Here is a 19,651-nt window from a genome sequence, read left to right on the forward strand (position 1 = left end):
ATCTGCAAATATTTATCAATTTAATAGAAACAGCGGTAGTTTAAAACAGGCCAAGTGTCTGTATCGGTAACACCCTTGCACCGACGGAAGTGCTCGGCTTTTTGTAGTGTTGTGTTAGTGTAAACACTGTAATACGCGAGAAACAGTAGAACGGCACTGAACAAGAAGAGGTCATAGTGTAAAATCGAAGATGTATCTGATTTCCAAACAGAGAAGATTGTTGCGAACGGGTATATGTTGTGAGTGTGATGAAAGTTCAAGTTCGTTCAATGTGTCCAAGGCGATAACAGCCTACAGAACTTAAGGCAAAACCAAATTGACGAAGAGGAACAGAGGTCGGAAGAAAACCCTCAATGACAAGTTCGCCAAGCATTAGAGCGTATTATCATTCAGAATAGTCGTGTGACTCCAATGCAAGTGACGGAGGAACTCAAGCGGCACCCTACATAATCTGTGTCGACGATAACAGTCCGTCGTGAATTACATGACATGGGCACACGGTGTCGAATTGGATGAGAGAAACTGCTGATAAGGGTCCATGACTTTTTGGCACCATGGCACTAGTGTCGCAAACATGCAACGTGGACCACTGATGACTGGAGACATATGATATGGTCCGATGTATTATCATTCACCTCGATTCAAACCACTCATCATATTTATGAGTGGCGGACAACCGAAGAGAGTATTATCCACCGAACCGTGAAACATGGCAGCAGCTCTGTGATGTTTTCGGCCGCAATACCTTGGTTTTCGGTGAGTCTTGTGCTAACACTTACCGGTCACTCGCTGCCCATGACTATGTCTCAATTTTAGGGAACTATGTGAATCCAAATGCTCTTTAGATTCAACAATGTCACATTCCAGGATGATAATTCACCCATTAGCACAGCTGGCAACCTTGCTTAAGAAATATTGGGATGAAGCTGAACATTTTCTTTAGAATGTCCAATCACTGGATCTGAACAAAATTGATCATTTGTGATTATTTTGGAGACATGAAAATGGCTTAAACTTCCCTCTACATCTTCTCTCACGAAACTGAATGATACATTACACTAAGATTTTGTAATATTGCGCTTTCTACTATTATCAACGTCTATGGGTCCATTCGATGTTGCATTACAGTTGTTTTGAGGGCAAAATTTGATCCAATACCATATTAATCTGACAAGTTACATTTTCTCAGCTGTATCCATTAAATTACCAAGAATCTGTGTGTTGAATTTACGGGAATGAATATGGAATATATTTCGTATAAAGGATTAGCTCTTTGTCACTTACCAATTTATTCAGTGCACATTAACAGCTCTCGATTCTTTACTTGAACCAAGGAAGAAAGCCACTTAGTGCCACATTCTGTAACGGTTTGCGTCAAAGCAACAGAAAATGTATCTTATTTTGTGATACTATGCATAAGAGTCATTATTTATTTTCCATGTTTTACGTCACTTGGCGTTGCATTACACTCCGTAATTTTTTCGAAGGCTGGTACCGAATCCGTCCGTTAGTGAAAATAAAGTATTCATTTCCTCTATCACCTCCAATATTCCCTTTGATATCTGTATTTCTTATTGCAGTAATTTGCTCTTACCTTCAATTTCTTGCGAGGAACTATCTCCACTCGAATCAGCCTTACCCAGAGCCGCTCCGTACAGTTCTTCTAACTGGGGAAATAGAAGAAATGGTCGGATTAGTACGATACCTGTTAAAGAATATTTTCATATGATTTGGACTGAGTAAGCAACTGGACAGATACCTAATACAATAGTTAGGATGTCCGATTTTCTCTTTCTCTATTTATACCTCCCACCAGTATGATAATCTTCAATTTTTCAATAGATGCAATGGATGGTATACTTGAGTCTTCTAAGAGACTTGTTGAGACTCAAGCAACGGTAAGATTGTTAGAGTCTTCTAACGGCTCCTTTGTTCAGTGGAATGTGCTTGAATGTAAAGAAGGCAAGCGGTCCAAAACTTATAGGTTTAAGCATTGATATCCACGTGTTCATAAGTTTTGGTTCAAACTGTAAGGATTCTTTACAATTAATCTCTTTTTGAGATAATTACTTCTACAATATTCATTGTGATTGCGTTATAACCATGCACTCTATAAAATATCATACAAACATCTATAGTTTAAAATCTCTGTTACAGTTTTGGTAATATATACAGTACAATCATAGATAATAGTTCCGTGGTGCATGTGATAGTGTTAACATCTCTTAAAGTTATGTGCAGAAGAGGAAGTGGTTAAAGTGAACATTTTTCATCTTACACTTTTTATACTCTTCTACAAATACTCATGAAAACATGTACATTCATCTACAACCACTTTACACGCCTTCATTTCATTTATGTTTCACTTTTTCCAACTTTTACAGCCTGAATATCTGGGTAACTGGTCCTCTTCTTCCCGTTGGAATTCTTTCACGATTTTGACTATTATTACACCCCATTATGACTATACATTTCTTTAACTGACTTTGACAAACTGTTTTTCCTGATCTTGAATTTGCACAATTACAATTTTTACTCAACTACATTTTCCTTACTATATATTATAGGCAATTTGACTCGAAAATCGTCCAAAAATTGCAAATGGCGTCATCCATCTTTTGACATCTTCTTTACAATTTTTAATCCAAATTATTCAACTTTCGGATAAATAATTCAAGTTACAATTATAGCATACTTGGCCAATAAGGCTGATGCATCTGTTAATTTAAAAACACCGTTAATGGTGAATAAGACAAGACAAGACAAGATAATCAGAGATAATGTATCTGATTAAGCAATGATATATTGCCGAAATTGTAACAGCGGTAATTAGGGTATAAGAACGTTAGAATAGTATATCAACTGACTTCATTGAATACGTTCAGGTCTTCTATCTCCTAGATCCGAAAATTATAATAATAAACTGATGAAATATGTAGAAGACTAAACCCCAATTGTTCTCTTAAAAAAAAAGAACGACACAAATCGGGGAACCTATGTAAAAGGTATACGTGAACATACCCACAACATTCTTTGCAACGAATGAGACTATTTCTTAAATTCTGAATGAAAAGTTAAGAAAACGTGGATATCAATGCTTGAAACTTCTAAATTTTAGACAGTTTACCTAGCTTATATTTAAGCATACTGCTCTAGATAAAGGAATCATTAGAACACTCAAATAACCATACCATTGCTTGAGTCTCAAGACGTCTCTTAGAAGTTTAAGTCTGTATATTACACAATACTCTGTGATAACAAAAAACAAATTTTCCCAACCAACTTCGCAAAGTTTACACAAAATTATTAAATGTAGCGTGAGTTTTCTTTAAAGTTTTCTAATTGTCCCCATTATTTGTGTTGAAGATTAATTAACTCCATGTTTTAAAACTCCATGCAAATCCATACTTGTTCCAGGATGGATTTGTCAAATTGATTGAAACTTAACACTTTGATACTTAAGAATTACTCCTATTGCTTGGGTTGAAACTAGTCAGGACCAAAGAATTACTCATATTGCTTGGGTTGAAAGTAGTCAGGGCAAAAGAATTACTCGTATAGCTTGGGTTGAAACTAGTCAGGGCAAAAGAATTACTCCTATTGCTTGGGTTGAAAGTAGTTAGGGCAAAAGAATTACTCCTATTGCTTGGGATGAAAGTAGTCAGGGTAAAATAATTACTCCTATTGCTTTGGTTGAAAGTAGTCAGGGCAAAAGAATTAGCCCTGTTGTTGGGGTTGAAACTAGTGAGAACAAGTAGAGTGAATGCAACTCATTTTAAAAATTGTTTAAAGATAACTTTTCTAACTTTCATGAAACATTCCTTGTGCACTCCTTGACAATTTCTTTGCAAGAGCAAAATACAATATCACAGCATTTTCTTTGTACTTATAAGTAGAATTAATAAATGTTTCTTTGTCGAAGCATGCTTAGTGAATTTCCCAAGCACAGAACATAACAATATACAATACACTTGTTCGATATGCACAGTCCTGACTACAATTATTGTCGCATATCTATAAATATGTTGTTGTAGGAATATAATTTGATAACGAATTCGCCCGGTATTTCTTATAATGTTAGTATGTGTATAATCGGCAAAGACATGTATGTGGCAAATTTTATGCCAAAAGAGCAGTAAATAAGAACAATATAACGAAAGTAAAACTTCCTTGTCCATTTAGCAACATTTTGTTTTACTGATTATGAAATTTATCACAAATATACATTTCCCGGTTATTCACATAGTATCAGTATTAAAAGTACTCAGCAAAATGATTATCAAACTATATTCTTACAAGAAGACGATTACAGATATGCGACAATCATTTTGGACAAGACTGTACCTTGCAGCTTAGTTTTATTCATTACCCATACTACTAATTTCTGGAACCTAACAGATAACTTCACACAATTTTGAATCAGTTTTCTCAAGAATAAAGTAGCAAAAATCCTTTGATTTATATACCTAGAAAATTGCAGAACTCTGCTTGCTTAAGTTACTTAATGTCTGTTAAAAGAAAATTTATGCGAATACATGTGAGTGATAATGTGTATTTACCTCTGCAAGGTGTGACAGGGATCGGACGTTACCTGTAATAAAGAAAAATAATAGAGACTGAAATTAGTAAAATAGGAGTAAATCTGAATTGGATTATATTTGAAGTTTCGAAAAAAAAATTCACTAATCAAGACGAATAGAGATACGGTGGTTCAATGATAGGATCATAAACTCTGGCCCGAAAACAGCCATGCAAGTTGGTGATGTAGGTATTAGGGTGGTCCGAAAAATGCAAAATGTTTTCTTCAAGTCTTAGTATGAGAAAAAAGTTACGAATTGAGGAGGCTAAAAGGAAATTAAAAAGAAATAAAATCAGTTTATATCTTGCGGGTGCGCATTTGCTCTAAAGTTTGGCGAAATGTGGAAAAATGCACATTTTTAACGATAATTTTTAACATTCTTAAATTAACCTCTTCTTGACTTCGTTTGTCAATAAAAATCTGTTAATAAATATTACTAATCGTCTAAAATAATTTCATTTTAAACGTTTAAACTTATATTCAATAAAGAAAAGAAGAAACAAAATCAAAAGAATGTACGTTCGGCGTAAACTCTAAACTGCAATAAACAAAGCCACGTGAAACTAAATCTAGCTGATTTGCTGTTGTCGTACCTACGCTTGTACTCCTCCGCAAAATAGTTCATGTGATTGGATTATTACTTTTACTATGAAGCTTCACATAAAACTGCTATATTATTATAAATGACAAAAAGATAATACAGATTATCTAATAATACTGCAATCGAGTGTGGCTAATGAAACAATAGAAATAAACACTAAGCATGCGCAGTAATTATGGCGCCAACTCAACTGCGGACGGATGTTCTGCTTTTAAAGTCTGAAAGATGACTGGCATGAATCCCGGTTCCGCGAGTGTTATGGTGAAACACCAACAAGGCAAACCTTTACTCACTAAGCAACAATTGCTTACGAGCGAAATTCAAATACTTATTTTTTAGAAAAATCTTTCGAGTTTCTTTTCTTTCTTTTCTGCTGCTGCTGTAAGTATCTGGACAACACGAGACAGTATTGTCAAAATGCACGTGTATAATTTGCTCCTCCCCGTGGGGAGTGGGAGTGATACATCACTAGTCAATCGTATTGGTGACAAGCTGAAGGATACAAATATTTTGTTTATCGGAGTTTAGAGCTTACGCTGAACAATGTTTAGTATTTTTTTTTTTTCATTTGAACTGTGAGCTACCTTTACAATAGTTGTAAATTTTGTTTCAAAATTTCCATAAGTTTGAAGGTAATGCGCAACCGAAAGATAATGATGGATTTTTAATAATATTTAAACATTAACATTTTGTGGTTTAAATACATAAGAATTTGAGCTATTACATTCAGGAAGAGGCTAATTTAACCCTGGAAGTCCCAAACGGGTCCATTGAACCCATATGATTTTTCGTTTATTAATTACAGAGTAAGTTTTCGTCAGTGGTCGCTAATATTCCGTGACTTTTTCTTTATGGTGCTCCCCTCCCATGTTATGTCAGAAATACTTTGTTTCTTTAAATCAGGTGGTATATATAAAAATTATAGCACTGTGTACCAAATGGGTCCAGCGGACCCACTGTATACTTTAAATAAGAATACTGGTTTAACTTTGGTTGTGATTTACATTGTGGATCATAGATGGCAGAATTAACGTCAGCGTGTTCTTTATTCTTTGTTATCAGTATTATGTTTAAAAATGTTTTACTTATAAAGGAGTTTTAGTAAGTTTTCCTAATTATGCCTCTTTTGCGTAATGTCTACTGATTTATGGTGTTTTCTCCCTGACACCACTTTTCAGGGGCATATTATAAATTTCTACCTATAATATATTCTAAACCAACCAGAGCACGTTTCACTTTAGTCATTGGATTTAGTGTGTGAGGATAATGGCACGTGGCGGACTTTCCGATAACGATATACTCCAATGTCTGTTGGCAGAAGAGGAGGATTTATCTGGTGATTCGACAGATGATGGAGAAGAGGACTGTGAATTATTAGAGTTATCTGCAAGTGAGAGTGATTTTCCTTATGTTAGTGACAGCGACGTGCAAGAAGAAGCAATTTTCCGCTGTAGAAGTGGCTTAGAACATTGGAATTTAATACCCTTCACTACCAGTCGCGGGCGTGCTGGTGCTGCCACTGTAACTAAAAAGGACTGTGGTCCTACACGGTAAGCTAACAGGGAAGTTGATGATGAGTAATCTGCTTTTTGTCTATTTTTTCGTAGAAACATTCTGGAAACAATTTCCAAGTGGACTAACAAGGAAGGTAGGACAAAATTTCCTCGTGAGTGGAAACCTGTTACTGTTGAGGAACTTCAGAAATATATCGGCGTGCTAATACTTATTGGGGTATACAAATTAAAGAACGAAGAAACTAGGCAGCTCTTGAGTCGGAAACGGTCTTGGGGGAAAACGGTCGATCTTGGGGGAAAATGGTCGATCTATCTTCAATTCCATTATGAGCAGGTTTTCAACAAATCAATTCTGGTCTACGTTTTGATGATGCAGAGCTCAGGCGCCAGGGAACACATGATTATGAACTATCTCCCATTCGTGCAGTGTTTGAAGACTGGGTTAAAACTCTACAAGACGCTTATATTCCCGGAGATAACATGACGATAGACGAACAGCTTGTGACTTTTCGTGGACGTCGTCCCTTTCGGCAATACATACCAAATAAACCGGGTAAATATGGAATAAAGTTCTGGGTTATTTGTGATAGCATCACAAGCTATGTGTGGAAGATGCAAATATATAGCGGAAAAAGTCCAGAACAGGGAAGAGAAGTCAATCAAGATAAAGAGTCGTTCTTCAACTGACAGAAGAAATTACTGGAAGTGGCAGAAATATTGCCGGGGACAACTTCTTTACAAGTCTATCTCTTTCACGTAAATTGAAGGAACGAAAACTTACCTACGTCGGAACTATACGGAAGAGTAAGCCTGAACTCCCCACTTCATTTACCAAAGTCTGTAGGAAGCAGTTTGTTTGGATTCCAACAGGATGCCATGATAGTTTCGTACTGTCCAAAGAAGTACAGACCTGTTATTCTTCTGAGTACAATGTATAACCAGCCTGAAATTGACAGCTCTACAGCAGAGGAAAAGCCAGAAGTAATCCTTTACTATAACAAAACAAAGTCTGGCTTGGACAATATGGACCAGATGACCGGCTGTTACAGCACAAAGCGAATGAAAAGGAGATGGCCTCTGGTAGTATTCTTCAACATGATTGATATAAGCGTACTCAAAGATTATATTACATTCTTGTCACTACAGAAGAAAGACAAGAGGCAGAGATTGAAACGCCGTAACTTCCTGATTTCCCTCGGCAAAAAATTATCCCATGTTGGAGAGGACTTCCCACAGAAGAGAAGCCACACAGAAACTGATCAGCTCACGGAAAATGAGTCATCCAAAAAGAAAGCTCGATGCGGGATCTGCCCATCAAAACGGGATCGCAAGACAAGAACCTTCTGTACCAAATGTGCGTTCTGAACACAGCAGAGTTGTTTGTGAAAAATGTTTCGTACACTAACCTTAACAAATGCAAAAGAAAAGGCAAAGGGATCGTAATTTTCAATTTTTTGGAAGCAAATATTTGCTACTTGTAATCAAATGTTGTTATTATGTGTATGTAAAAGGTTGACTATTTCATTATGCCAAACAATTAGAACTTCTGTTTGGGTTCATATAAAGAAATAGTAATACTGCTAAGTTAGCATATGTACGGTATAACTACGATAACTACGAAGTGTATTTTATTAATTCGTCATAAATACATTCAAAAAACGACATTCTTAAGTATTTGGTTGTTCATATTCTCCCCAAAATTTAATTATATGTCTAGATGGTCTCAATATATTACTGTGGGTCCATTGGACCCGACTGGTACACAAAGGTATAAAAATATGTCTGGAGTTCCAGGGTTAAAAATGTTAAAAATTTTCACAAAAGCGTGCATTTTTCTGTATTTTGGCAAATTTTAGAGCACATCCGCACCCGGAAGGTATAAAACGATTTTATTTCATTTTTTACTCCTTCTTATTCCCCCAATTCACATTTTTACAGTACTATGAATTGAAGAAGACATTTTGCATCTTTTAGTAGGCATGCGTTTATGTAATTTCTTCAGGATTTTTAGTGTTGTGCTCTAAAATAGACAATTGTTTCTCATTCCATCAATTGTTATATTGTCCGCCTCTTCTAGTTTATAGGGCGTAATTGTATGAATTTAAATTAAACATTTTATTCAGTTTCACTTCGTATCCATATAATTGATATTTTAATATACGTACGAACAAAAAGCGTACGTTATCACTTTTAGACTCAAGTGATAATTCACTAGTTGAGTTTGGAAACACAGTTTTTTTAAGGTGTGTTGTAAATAATTTTTGGCATGAATGTAATGATTACAGATAAAAGAAAACTTGCTGCACTTTGAGAATATGTTTTTTCTTTAATATCTTAACCAATAAGGAATTAATCTGAAGACCAATATTTGTTAATTTTGCCATTGCCGCCCAAGTCTAGATCGGGCGTGGGCGTCAATGTATTAAGCCCCTAGGCTCACATAACTATGTGATGAATTCATATTATCTCAGCTTCGATCGACAGTGAGATATTTGTCTATGTTACAAATCAGGTTAACAGGTTAACTGCCATGAGCATCATATGTGGTGCACACCTTGTTTTTCTGTGGGGTCATGAGCACCATATATGATGCTCATGCTTGATTTCACAAATTACTAACCTATTCAGGTTCTTGAGCATCATATATGATGCTCATTGTCGCAAATTACTGTGAGAACATGAGCATGACATATGGTGCTCGGCTCCCGTTGGTACATTTTCAGGAGAAGCAAAATATCGCGACAAAAATGTGACATGACTATCCATAATTGAGCCAAAGGTAGGAAGAAATTTGTGGCCTCCTGGGACCAGTACTCTAAACTTATCTTGGCAGTCAACCTGTTTTCAGATCTCACCAAAGAGTAGGACTTGACTCGCTCAGAATAAGAGTTGAAAAGGGACACTCATATTTAATAAATGGATCAACTGGTCCCATATCATCTGAAAATATTAATTGAGGCACTAATGTGAGTCACGTAAAGCAATTGTCTGTAAAACGTTGATCTTTTGCCGTTGTTCCGCGTATCATTAGTGTTTGCGATGAAATAATGAAATGTTTTGATTGATACAAGAGAAGGTATTGAGTATTCCTTAAAACTTATACAGTGACTCCGGCCTGGAGTACCTGTCCGCTAGATGATGCAAACATTTATTATTTTTTGTACACATTATACAGTTATAAGATCGTAACTAAAACACAAATATTTTCACATTTTTCCTAGTTCAGTAAAACAAAGTGATGCAATTCGCATAACTAACCTTCCTTATGAGCCACTTAAGTGGTGAAAATAAGAAAACTATATCCCAGAAAAACGTAAATTTTACAGGAAAAAGTAAGATCTGGTAGCCCTTATCCCTTCAATATTTTCACCAGAATTGGATTTTAAGTAATGGCAACAACTGTATATCTTGAAAAGTAAAGTACGTACAAGGTTCGAAGTTTTACAGACCCTCGATGTAATCACCAGTATTGTGAATCACGCGTTCCCTGCGATATGGAAGTCGCTGGATGCCGTTGGCAGTGCCTAATTTGTGGATAGTGAATATGAAACGATCGGTCGCCCGCAGGAGATCATCAACTGCACGGAAGCGTGTCCCACGAAGTGGTTCCTTCATCTTCGGGAAGAGATCGTACTCATAGGGACTTAAATCTCGACAATACGGGGGGTAATACCGCACTTCCCAGCCCCAACGATGTAACAAAGCAGTGACTGCTGAATATATCCTTGAATTGTCATGCAGAATGATGGGCGGGTTCGTCAGGAAGTGACATCGTTTCGTCTTTAAGCTACTCGCAGATTGTTTTGCAAAAATTGCTGTAGTACTCTACAGAAACAATATGCCCTTAGGGGACGTATGGTTTATGATTACACTATCCCAGTCGTACCCAATGGTGAGCATAGCTTTCACATTGGATGAGGTATTCCAAACTGTTATTTTTCTCGGCGACAAGGATGACGCCACTCATTTGAATGCCGTTTCAGCTGTGGTTATATGCTGTGCCCAGGTCTGATCAATAGCAATGATCCGCCGTAAGAAGGCCTTACCTTCACGTTGATACCGCTCCAAGTGTGTTCGAGCGGCATCATATCGCAGTCACTTGTGTTGTTGAGTCAGGTCATGTGGTACCCCCCTTGAGGCAATTTTACGCAATCCCAGGTTCTTCAGAATTTTCAGCACAGTTGAATGTGCTAGTCCTGTATCGTTCGCCAATTGACGAATAGTGGCGTTCCGATCCGCTAGCACTAACGCGTTCACGTTCATCTTCTTCACTTACAGGAGGATAGCCGGAAGAATGCATGTCTGTGACATTTTGTCGTCCGTCACTAAAGGCTTTGACCCACCTTGCTAATGTACGGTATGGTAATGCACTTGCACCGCAAACATCTTGCAATACTTCGTAGCACTGTTTTGCATTCCTACCTCTAGCGCCTTCAATTTTCAACCAGCTTCTCTGATCTTGTTCCGTAAACATGACTGTATTCCGCGAGCATTCACGTAGCGTGACTGTAGTCCACGAGCACTCACTCAGAACTGGCTTCTAACTGCCGGCGCCGCGCGTGCATAGAGGGGGGGGGGCAGGCGACTTCATGTGCTCTGAGGGACGGTCGGCATCTAACCTACCGCTGCTGGTATGAATTATAATGGATTGATTTGTTCCCGAGTATATGTATAGTAGTGTTGCCATTACTAAAAATCCAACCCTTATATGCAGGATATGACGTAACATAATCGAGCTCCTTATTTCTCAGTTTAAGGTAATTAGTGGCATTGTCCTACGAGTAGTTTCACTTCTCCGTAATTATGCGTCTCAGACAAAAGTCACAGATATACGTTATTCTTACATGGGGCGCTGATTACGTATCCGAAGTTTGTCGTTTATTCCCATAACACCCTGTATATGGTTTTGTTGGTAAAGTTTAGTCATACTAGCTCGTCAGTGAAGAACCGAAACATATATCTTAAAACTGCAAAGCAAGGAAATGTATTTATATTTGAATCGAAGGATGAAAGCTGATTATACGTATTTATTTTTCCTGCACTTTAAAAACATAAAGTAAATTAATTTTACTTACGAAGCTTGGAGAGATAAGCTGCAACTCTGTCTTGGTCCTTTGAAATAAAAAAGGAAAAGAGAATGAGTGAAAAATATTAGCAATTAGTAAATTATACTACAGGGTGTTTCAAAAAGAATCACCTGATTTCAAAAGTCTATATGTATTGATAAAAACATACAACAAACATGGGATAAACTGCAAAATACTTCCAAAATCTTCGTTTCAGTTATGCTATTACAAATGCTTTATGTGTTTACCACCAGCAGCACGAACAACATCTAGACGATAGCTAATCTTGCTGGAAGTGCGAGGCCGACCACGACTCTTGCCTTTACACAAGTATCCTCTCTCTTCAAATTGGCGATACCAACAACTAATGTTTTTGGGTGCAGGCAGATTAATGCCAAAACGCATAACAAAAGCACGCTGAATCGAAATCACTGACTCACTCATTTGCAAACTGCAGCACACAAAATGCCTTCTGTTGAGCGGGCGCCATCTTACTTCTGACTGACTGCAAACTGAGAAGTCACATTGCCTGACATCTATCAGGGATTTTCTGAAACTCTACACTGTAAAAATAGTTGTGTTATTTCAACGACATGCCTATGTGGTAACACGATAGTGCTAAAATATAACACAAACAAGTTTTTTGAACAACTCACTCTCCATTTGGAGTTGTGTGTCAAATGCTGGTAGTTGAAACGACACATAGCCTGTGTGTTAAATTAACACAACTATAGAATCTTCGGTGTTGTTTTCTGCGTGATTGCCAAATATGTTGGGCATCTAATTATAAAGGCTTATGAATTGAAGCTACAAACACAGTAGAAAAAATACTTAAACAAATCCAGGTATACGCAAAATTTCAAAATGCAAACCGCGCGATTTGTTTTCAATTGTTTTACATAATGTTTCTGGAGAAACCCTAACAGCACAAGATGGCACCATGTAGGTGTTCTAAATTCATCTCCCACATTTGATGCATTTATTGCTTCTTTTTCTAAGCGATTGTGTACTAGAAGCAACAAAAGCATCAACTTCATTAGATGGCAACTAGCGTCGATCATTTGAACGTGAATATGGAAGAACTATAAAATAAAATAAATAGACAGTCGTCATTTTGTTATAAAATTAGGTCTACATGGCGAGCAGATTTTATCTTATCCCGAACTGTTATCGTCAAATATACGCGGCTTAAAGAAGCACTCTGATTAGCCAAATTCAAAAGACCTAAAAAATTTATCCCTCTAGAAGTGACGTTTCCTTCATCGCCTCCGTGGCCAAGTCGAAAGAGCACGCGGCTAGTAATTGAAAGGTTGGTGGTTCGTACCGCCGCCTCGCCAATGGTGTACATTTTTTTCTTACTTGTTCGAAGTGTTTTTTTTTAGACTCAGCATAATGTAAACACATTACGCATATAGGCGATTTATATATTTTGGGGGAGTAATTTTGTGGTTTATTAACGCTTACGGCACGGCTCAAAACCAGTTGTGTGTTAAAGACGTAACACATCCCCTGTGTTAAACGCTAACACCGCGGGGTATGTGTTGATCTAACACCGCATAGTGGTAGTCACGCTGGAACCACTGCCCTGTGTTAAAATTGAGTTGAATTAACACAACCATTGTTTACTGTGTAGGCCATGCCCATTGAAACAATACTCATTTTCTTGCCGGAACATCCCATCTTCCGTAATTATTACCGGCCAAAATCAGGTCATTCTTTTTGAAACACGGTGCATATTCGAAATAAACTTGTTAGTTCAGTTATAGAATAAAACTCACTTTTGATGTAGTTCTAAAATCTAAATTACTAAGTGCAATGTTGGTTTATGTAGTTTCTCTACTATAAGAAACTAAAAAGTAATTTAGATCTTAGAACTACAATAAATGTTACTTATTATTTTCTGACTGAATTAACAAGTTGTAGATCTTTACAGAAACGACGAAGACATTTTCATAAAGGTCAGAACTTGTGTGCCTACTTTCATATCATTAATGATAACGTAATTAATATTTTTACGTTTATTCTTGTGACCACTAACACTCTAATTTTGATTTTATTCATCAATATTGCAATGTAATTCTCAAAAAAATATATCTGGTCGCGGTGGCTCAGTGGGTAGAGCGTTCGCCTCTGGTGCATGGGGTCGAGGGTTCAAACCCTGCTCCCGCCAAATGAACTTTATGGTGGACAAATACCGTGTGCTTGGGTTTCCTCAGGGTTCTCTCACTTTCTTCATTCCACCATTTCACTCATTTCTCATAATCACCGTCTCCTTTAGCCTACCCGGCATAAACGTGGGACGTAAAACTCAAAAATTTCATTTCATTTTCAAAAAATATATCTATGTGCATTAAACATTTTTGTTATTGAAAATAAAAAGAAACAGGCTAAGTTTCAATAAACAAGTAAGAGAAAACGGATAAATGAGAGTGACTATATCAAAAAAACAAAATACAAACAAGGAACTCATACAGGAGAAAGGCCAAAACAAAAATATATAAACTGACCAAAAAATAAACAAAGGGTCAGAACGGCCAGAAACGTCAATAACGCCAGGTTTGGTCAAAGACAACGCTGTAAGCTGTGTTTGAGTATAAGTCAACAAGAGTCTAATTTACAGAATGGTCTACAGTTTGAAACAATACTGCTTAATTATGTAAAGAAACAACATATAAGAAGTTCATAGCGCATGGAGGTCTTCTTCATTGACAGGCTTGATCTGTAAATTCTGTAAATTTACTGTATCAATGGCTTAATAAATTTCATTGTAACATTATACATATACAGACACACACACATACACACACACACACACACACACACACACACATATATATATATATATATATATATATATATATATATATATATATATATATATATATATATATATATATATATATATATATATATATATATATATATAGGTAGATAGATGCATTTTATATTTTGAATATTAACGTGATCATATAAGCAAATATTTATCAAACTTTAAAGTTTATTCTCTATCATCATTTTATTATAAGAAAATCCTATATATTTTTAAAAAGTTACGAAACAAAACTGCTTCAAAAATTCAAAAGTCTATTTCAGTTGTAAGGTGCACTGGCAGATATTTGAATTTTTTAAAAAAAATCTTTGCCTATGTTACTCGAAATTAAAACAATATTTCATCGCTTTTTAAAATTATTTGCCTCAAATAATATGAAAATCGGAGTTCAGTTAGAAATTCTATAAACAAATTAAATCTGATCGTTCCAAACAATAAATGTATAATAGTAGCAATATAATTTGGAACCGTGGCCTTTCTTTTATTCCGGAAGTGACGAAAATACTTCATAAACATCAAACTTTGCTTCATGAGAAGCAATAAAGTAAATTGCAATTGATTATTTTTCTACACACTCACATCTTCTCTCCTCAAGCTTTACCCCCAAATACAGACGTGTTCAAATTATTAGACTCAACATTCAGTTTCTGAATATTTTACTGTTCATACAATATTACGTCAGAAAACGCGTTTGAACTTAGTCCAAATGACTGCTCTGTAACTCTGTTCGAATTTCTTGTGGCCATGGCAAATGCTTTTCAATATCAATAAAACAAACGCGTACGTAATATTCAAATATAAATACTATATAGTGTGTGTATCTAAATTGGAAACAAAAAATGAAATGGAATACTTATAAGAAAATGATCTCTCATACAAAGATTGTTATTTCGTATGAAATCCGTTATTTTTTATTAAGTCTTTTATCCTTTGTGGCATGCTATATACGAATTTAGCACATTTAGACTTCAATTCAGCATCATGATACCACAAATTGTTGATGCCCTCGATCAATTGATGTTTGGTTGTAATATACAGGGTGATCCGAAAGTAGGTATACAGTCAACTCATTGCTTTTTATATCAATTCTTGTCGTTATCCATCAGGTAGACTTAGTTTCTTTATTATTTGTTCTTAATGTTTTTTTACTTATATCTTAAGCTCGGAGCAAAAAAAAAAAAAATAAACATATAAGCTAGAATGTTATACTTGATCAATGCAGTGATGTATACCTACTTTTGGGCCACCCTGTACTTCTTCTTTAGCTTTTCCTTCATGAAGCTCCAAGGGTTTTCAATCGGGTTCATATCAGGACTATTGCTCGGCCACGGAAGAACAGTAATTTCGTTGTTCTCGAAGAATTTTGTCACAGTTTTGCTCCGGTGGCATAGTGCTCCATTATGCATAAAGATGAAGTGTGCATCATCAAACCAGACTGCAGTCTGGGGAAGCAGTTCTTCTTGAAGAACTTGTAGGTATTAGTCATGCTTCATTGTTCCCTCTTTTATATACAATTTCACAGGTCAGAAGACAGACATCACACGCCAGACCATGACTGAATTATTAAACTCCAGTTTGTTGGAGGCATTCCAACTTGAATTCCTCCCCAGGTCGACGTCGCACATATTGTGAACATTCATCAGACACGAAGACACATGATTCATCACTGAAACACCTATTCTCCAACCATCAGCAGTCCAATGTTCTAGGTCTCGTGCCTATTCGAGGCGTTTCTTTGCCATGATTGGAGTAATTTTTGCTTTCTTTCTTGGTCTGAGTGCTTTTATTCCCTCAGTACAAAGAATCTTCGAACATTTTCAAACGAAATGTCTACACCATACTCAGCCACTTTTATCCTTAAGTCTCAAGAAATTGCGTTTGTGTTTCCCAGAGACATTGTTTTCTGATACCGCTTAGCGATACCTTTGCTTTTCGACCGCACTTCCCAACCCTATTTTGCTGATACATTTGCTTCTTGGTCATCGGAACGGAGAATTTACTAACAGATTTTTGCCCTACCCCACCTCTACGAGTAATTTGTCGTTGTGTATATCTTCCTTCCGCCAGAAGTGTTTTGATAACTTCCACTTTAAGCGGAGAAAGGTCTCTGGCTTTTACCATTATGTCGCGATTACAGGACTTCACAGAATAAAAGATTAATACACAAAACACGATCACTTTAAACTGGCCCATTCGAACTGTTGAATGCTTTGAATGTCGAAATTGCTTACGACTGCAACCACAATACTTCGGATTGTAACTTGTTACTAGAAACCACAATAGTTGTCTACAACTGAAATACCACTTTCAAAATTCCCTCCCCTCCACTAATGCCATCTGCTGTTCAACGGTGATATTACCACTTCAACTATACAGCAAACAAATGAAGGATCTTATGTTGGTGATTTAATAATTAAATTAATGTTTGAGAACTCGGAAATTAGGACTGAAACATCAACTTTGCAGTTTTCAAGCGTGAGTCTAATAATTTGAACACGTCTGTAATACATTATTATAAAGAGTGGAATGAAAGTAGCTTTCCCCATACGTCGTTCTCAATTTTCGAATGGAAATGCCCACAGAAAAAATAAAAACAAAAGCGAAAGATACCTAAAGCCTGACATCGACGTTGATTTGTTTTGTTTTCCGATATTGTATTGTTTGTTGTGAGTCTAGCATAATACATAACTCGAAAAATCCACTTTTTTGCCGATATGAAGCTCATACATCAACAGGATGGAGTACGTTCTCACTTTGGCATACAGTTGAGGACCTCCTTGGACCGGTGCTTCCACGAATGGACTGTCCCATCATCAGAATAAGTAATTCGCCATTATTAGAAAGTCACTTGCCGCAACTGAGAAGCTTTCTTGCTCCACGGTCTTCCGCTAACCTCTTCGTCTTCAAGTATGATTTTTCTGTATTGATGTCGTCCATTAAAAGTAGTCTCATTGCCCCTCCCTCGCAACCCCCTCCCTTTGTTTCATGCCACTATACCCTCTAGCATATCCCGCATGATACAGTTTCTTCTTAGCCAATCTCCCAACCAGTTTTCTCCCTCTTATTAATAATATCTAAAAATGTTCTTTCCTCCCCCACCATTTCTAAGACCCTCTTATTCATTTTTCGCTCGACTCAGTTAATTCTTCACATCCACATTTCGAAAACTTCCACTCGTTTCTCATCATTTTTGCGTAACGTCCATATTTCTTACCCATAGAGTACAGTAAACTACAGAACAAGAAGCATTTTATGGGTGTTTTTATCCACTTATTATTCAATGTCCCACAAAATTAGTATTTTCTTCCTTTTAACGACTTCTTTCGCCACTCTTATCCTTTGTTTTATTTTATTTCATGTTCACACTTCATATCATCACTAATAATACTACCTAGGTATCAAAAACTAGTCATATGCTCTATTTTTTCTCCTCCTACTTCTATATTTGACATCGACCGTTTTATTCCATTACCATGGCTTTTGTACTTCTCTCATTTACTTTCATCCCACATTTTTCGCAGACCTTCCTTAAGTTTCCTAATCTTACTGATTTTCCATTCAGATTCCGTAACAAGCACCATATCATCTACAAACTGTATACACCTAATCACCCAATCATTTTATCTCCTACTGAAATATCTCGTTTTTATATAGGCTCTTTTTCACTCTCTCTTCTAGATAGATATTAAATATTGTTGGCAAGAGATAGCAACTCCCCTTTCAGTTGCACTCTCCTCTTTCATTTTCTCCCCTATTCTAAGACTTACTTGTTGGTTCATATGTAAGTAACTTGTGAGTCTTCGATCTTTCGATTCCAACTCAACGTTCTTTAGAACTCCCAACAACAATTCCCAATTCATGCGGTCAAAGTCCTTTTCTAGATCAATAATACCACATACACATCCACCCAAATCAAGTGAACTAACACCATGCAGTATTTTCTTATTCTGGCATCGTGAAATTGGTGATTTTTCTTTAGAAACTGCTTGAACTGCACCATGATTAAACTTTCATTCAAGAGAAATGAAATGAAATCTTTGAGTTTTACGTCCCACGATTATGCCGGTTAGGCTAGAGAAGACGGTGATGATGAGTAATGAATGAAATGGTGCAATGAAGAAAGTGGGAGGAAACGGGAGAACCCCGAGGAAACCCACGCACACTGTGTTTGTCCACCACAAAGTTCACTTGGCGGGTCATTCAAGAGGTTGAATACAAATCGATAATTTTGATCTGCCATCTTTAACTATGTGATTCAACGATAGAATCCGTGTACCAAGCACCTAATAGCTCATAGCAGAACTTCCGTAATAATTACGTACCAGATGAGTGCAGAGTGTACTTGAGATTCAAGTTTCAAACTTATCCTATCACCCTTATCCTATGATGTTAGCCACTTCTGTTCTTGTTACCTTTCAAATAACAAATTAAGTAGTTTACAAATAAGTCTTTCGTACAAAATTATTACACTAAATGACTCTTATTAAGTTTATGATCATAGGTTTTACTGCTGGCGACAGAAAATAAGTGTATTTATTATACATAATATAATGAAGGTATATTTTGAAGTCACAATGAAAGATAATAGCAATCCTTGAAACAAACTTACTATTGCGGCATCATCTTGATCGCCAGGGTCTGAAAATAAAATTACAAATAGTTGTCAGAAAAGTGTGTTTAAGAATACACTTTTATAATGAAATGTATGAGTGGCATTTCTCAACTGTTTTCTATTGTGAAATATAAGAAACAAAGTGAATTTATGTGATGATATTTCTTTAAATACATTTTTATGTTTTTTCCTAATGGTCAAGTTATATTTTTACATGTTTACCATAAATAGCTATGGTCACTTCAGGTTTCGTGTAATTTTACACTTGAAACAATATCTTTAACTTGTTACGTATGAAACCAGTGGTATTGTTTCTATAATAATACGGCAATATATTCAGTAATACATAATACAAGATGGGGCAAGATAAACAGAACTCGTAAACATAAGAACTACAACGCGCTAATATAGAAGTGCATGAAGGATAAAAGCCCTACTAATATTCGTTC

At 36.3% G+C, this 19,651-nt stretch overlaps 1 protein-coding gene across 1 annotated transcript in view; it reads right to left on the minus strand.

Annotated features, from left to right (window-relative positions):
- LOC145692065 (uncharacterized) overlaps nt 1–19,651 on the minus strand; it is a 49,415-nt gene that overhangs the window by 22,218 nt on the left and 7,546 nt on the right. Inside the window, exons 3-6 of the mRNA XM_081767355.1 lie at nt 19,200–19,228; nt 11,770–11,806; nt 4,560–4,591; nt 1,595–1,667 (exon numbers count right to left, since the gene is read on the minus strand). Coding sequence (XP_081623481.1) covers nt 1,595–1,667; nt 4,560–4,591; nt 11,770–11,806; nt 19,200–19,228 — 171 coding nt within the window. The remainder of the gene's footprint in view (nt 1–1,594; nt 1,668–4,559; nt 4,592–11,769; nt 11,807–19,199; nt 19,229–19,651) is intronic.

The sequence above is a fragment of the Thermobia domestica genome, chromosome 8, assembly GCF_964235325.1.
Source record: "Thermobia domestica chromosome 8, izTheDome1.hap1.1, whole genome shotgun sequence".
Taxonomy (NCBI): Eukaryota; Metazoa; Arthropoda; class Insecta; order Zygentoma; family Lepismatidae; genus Thermobia; species Thermobia domestica.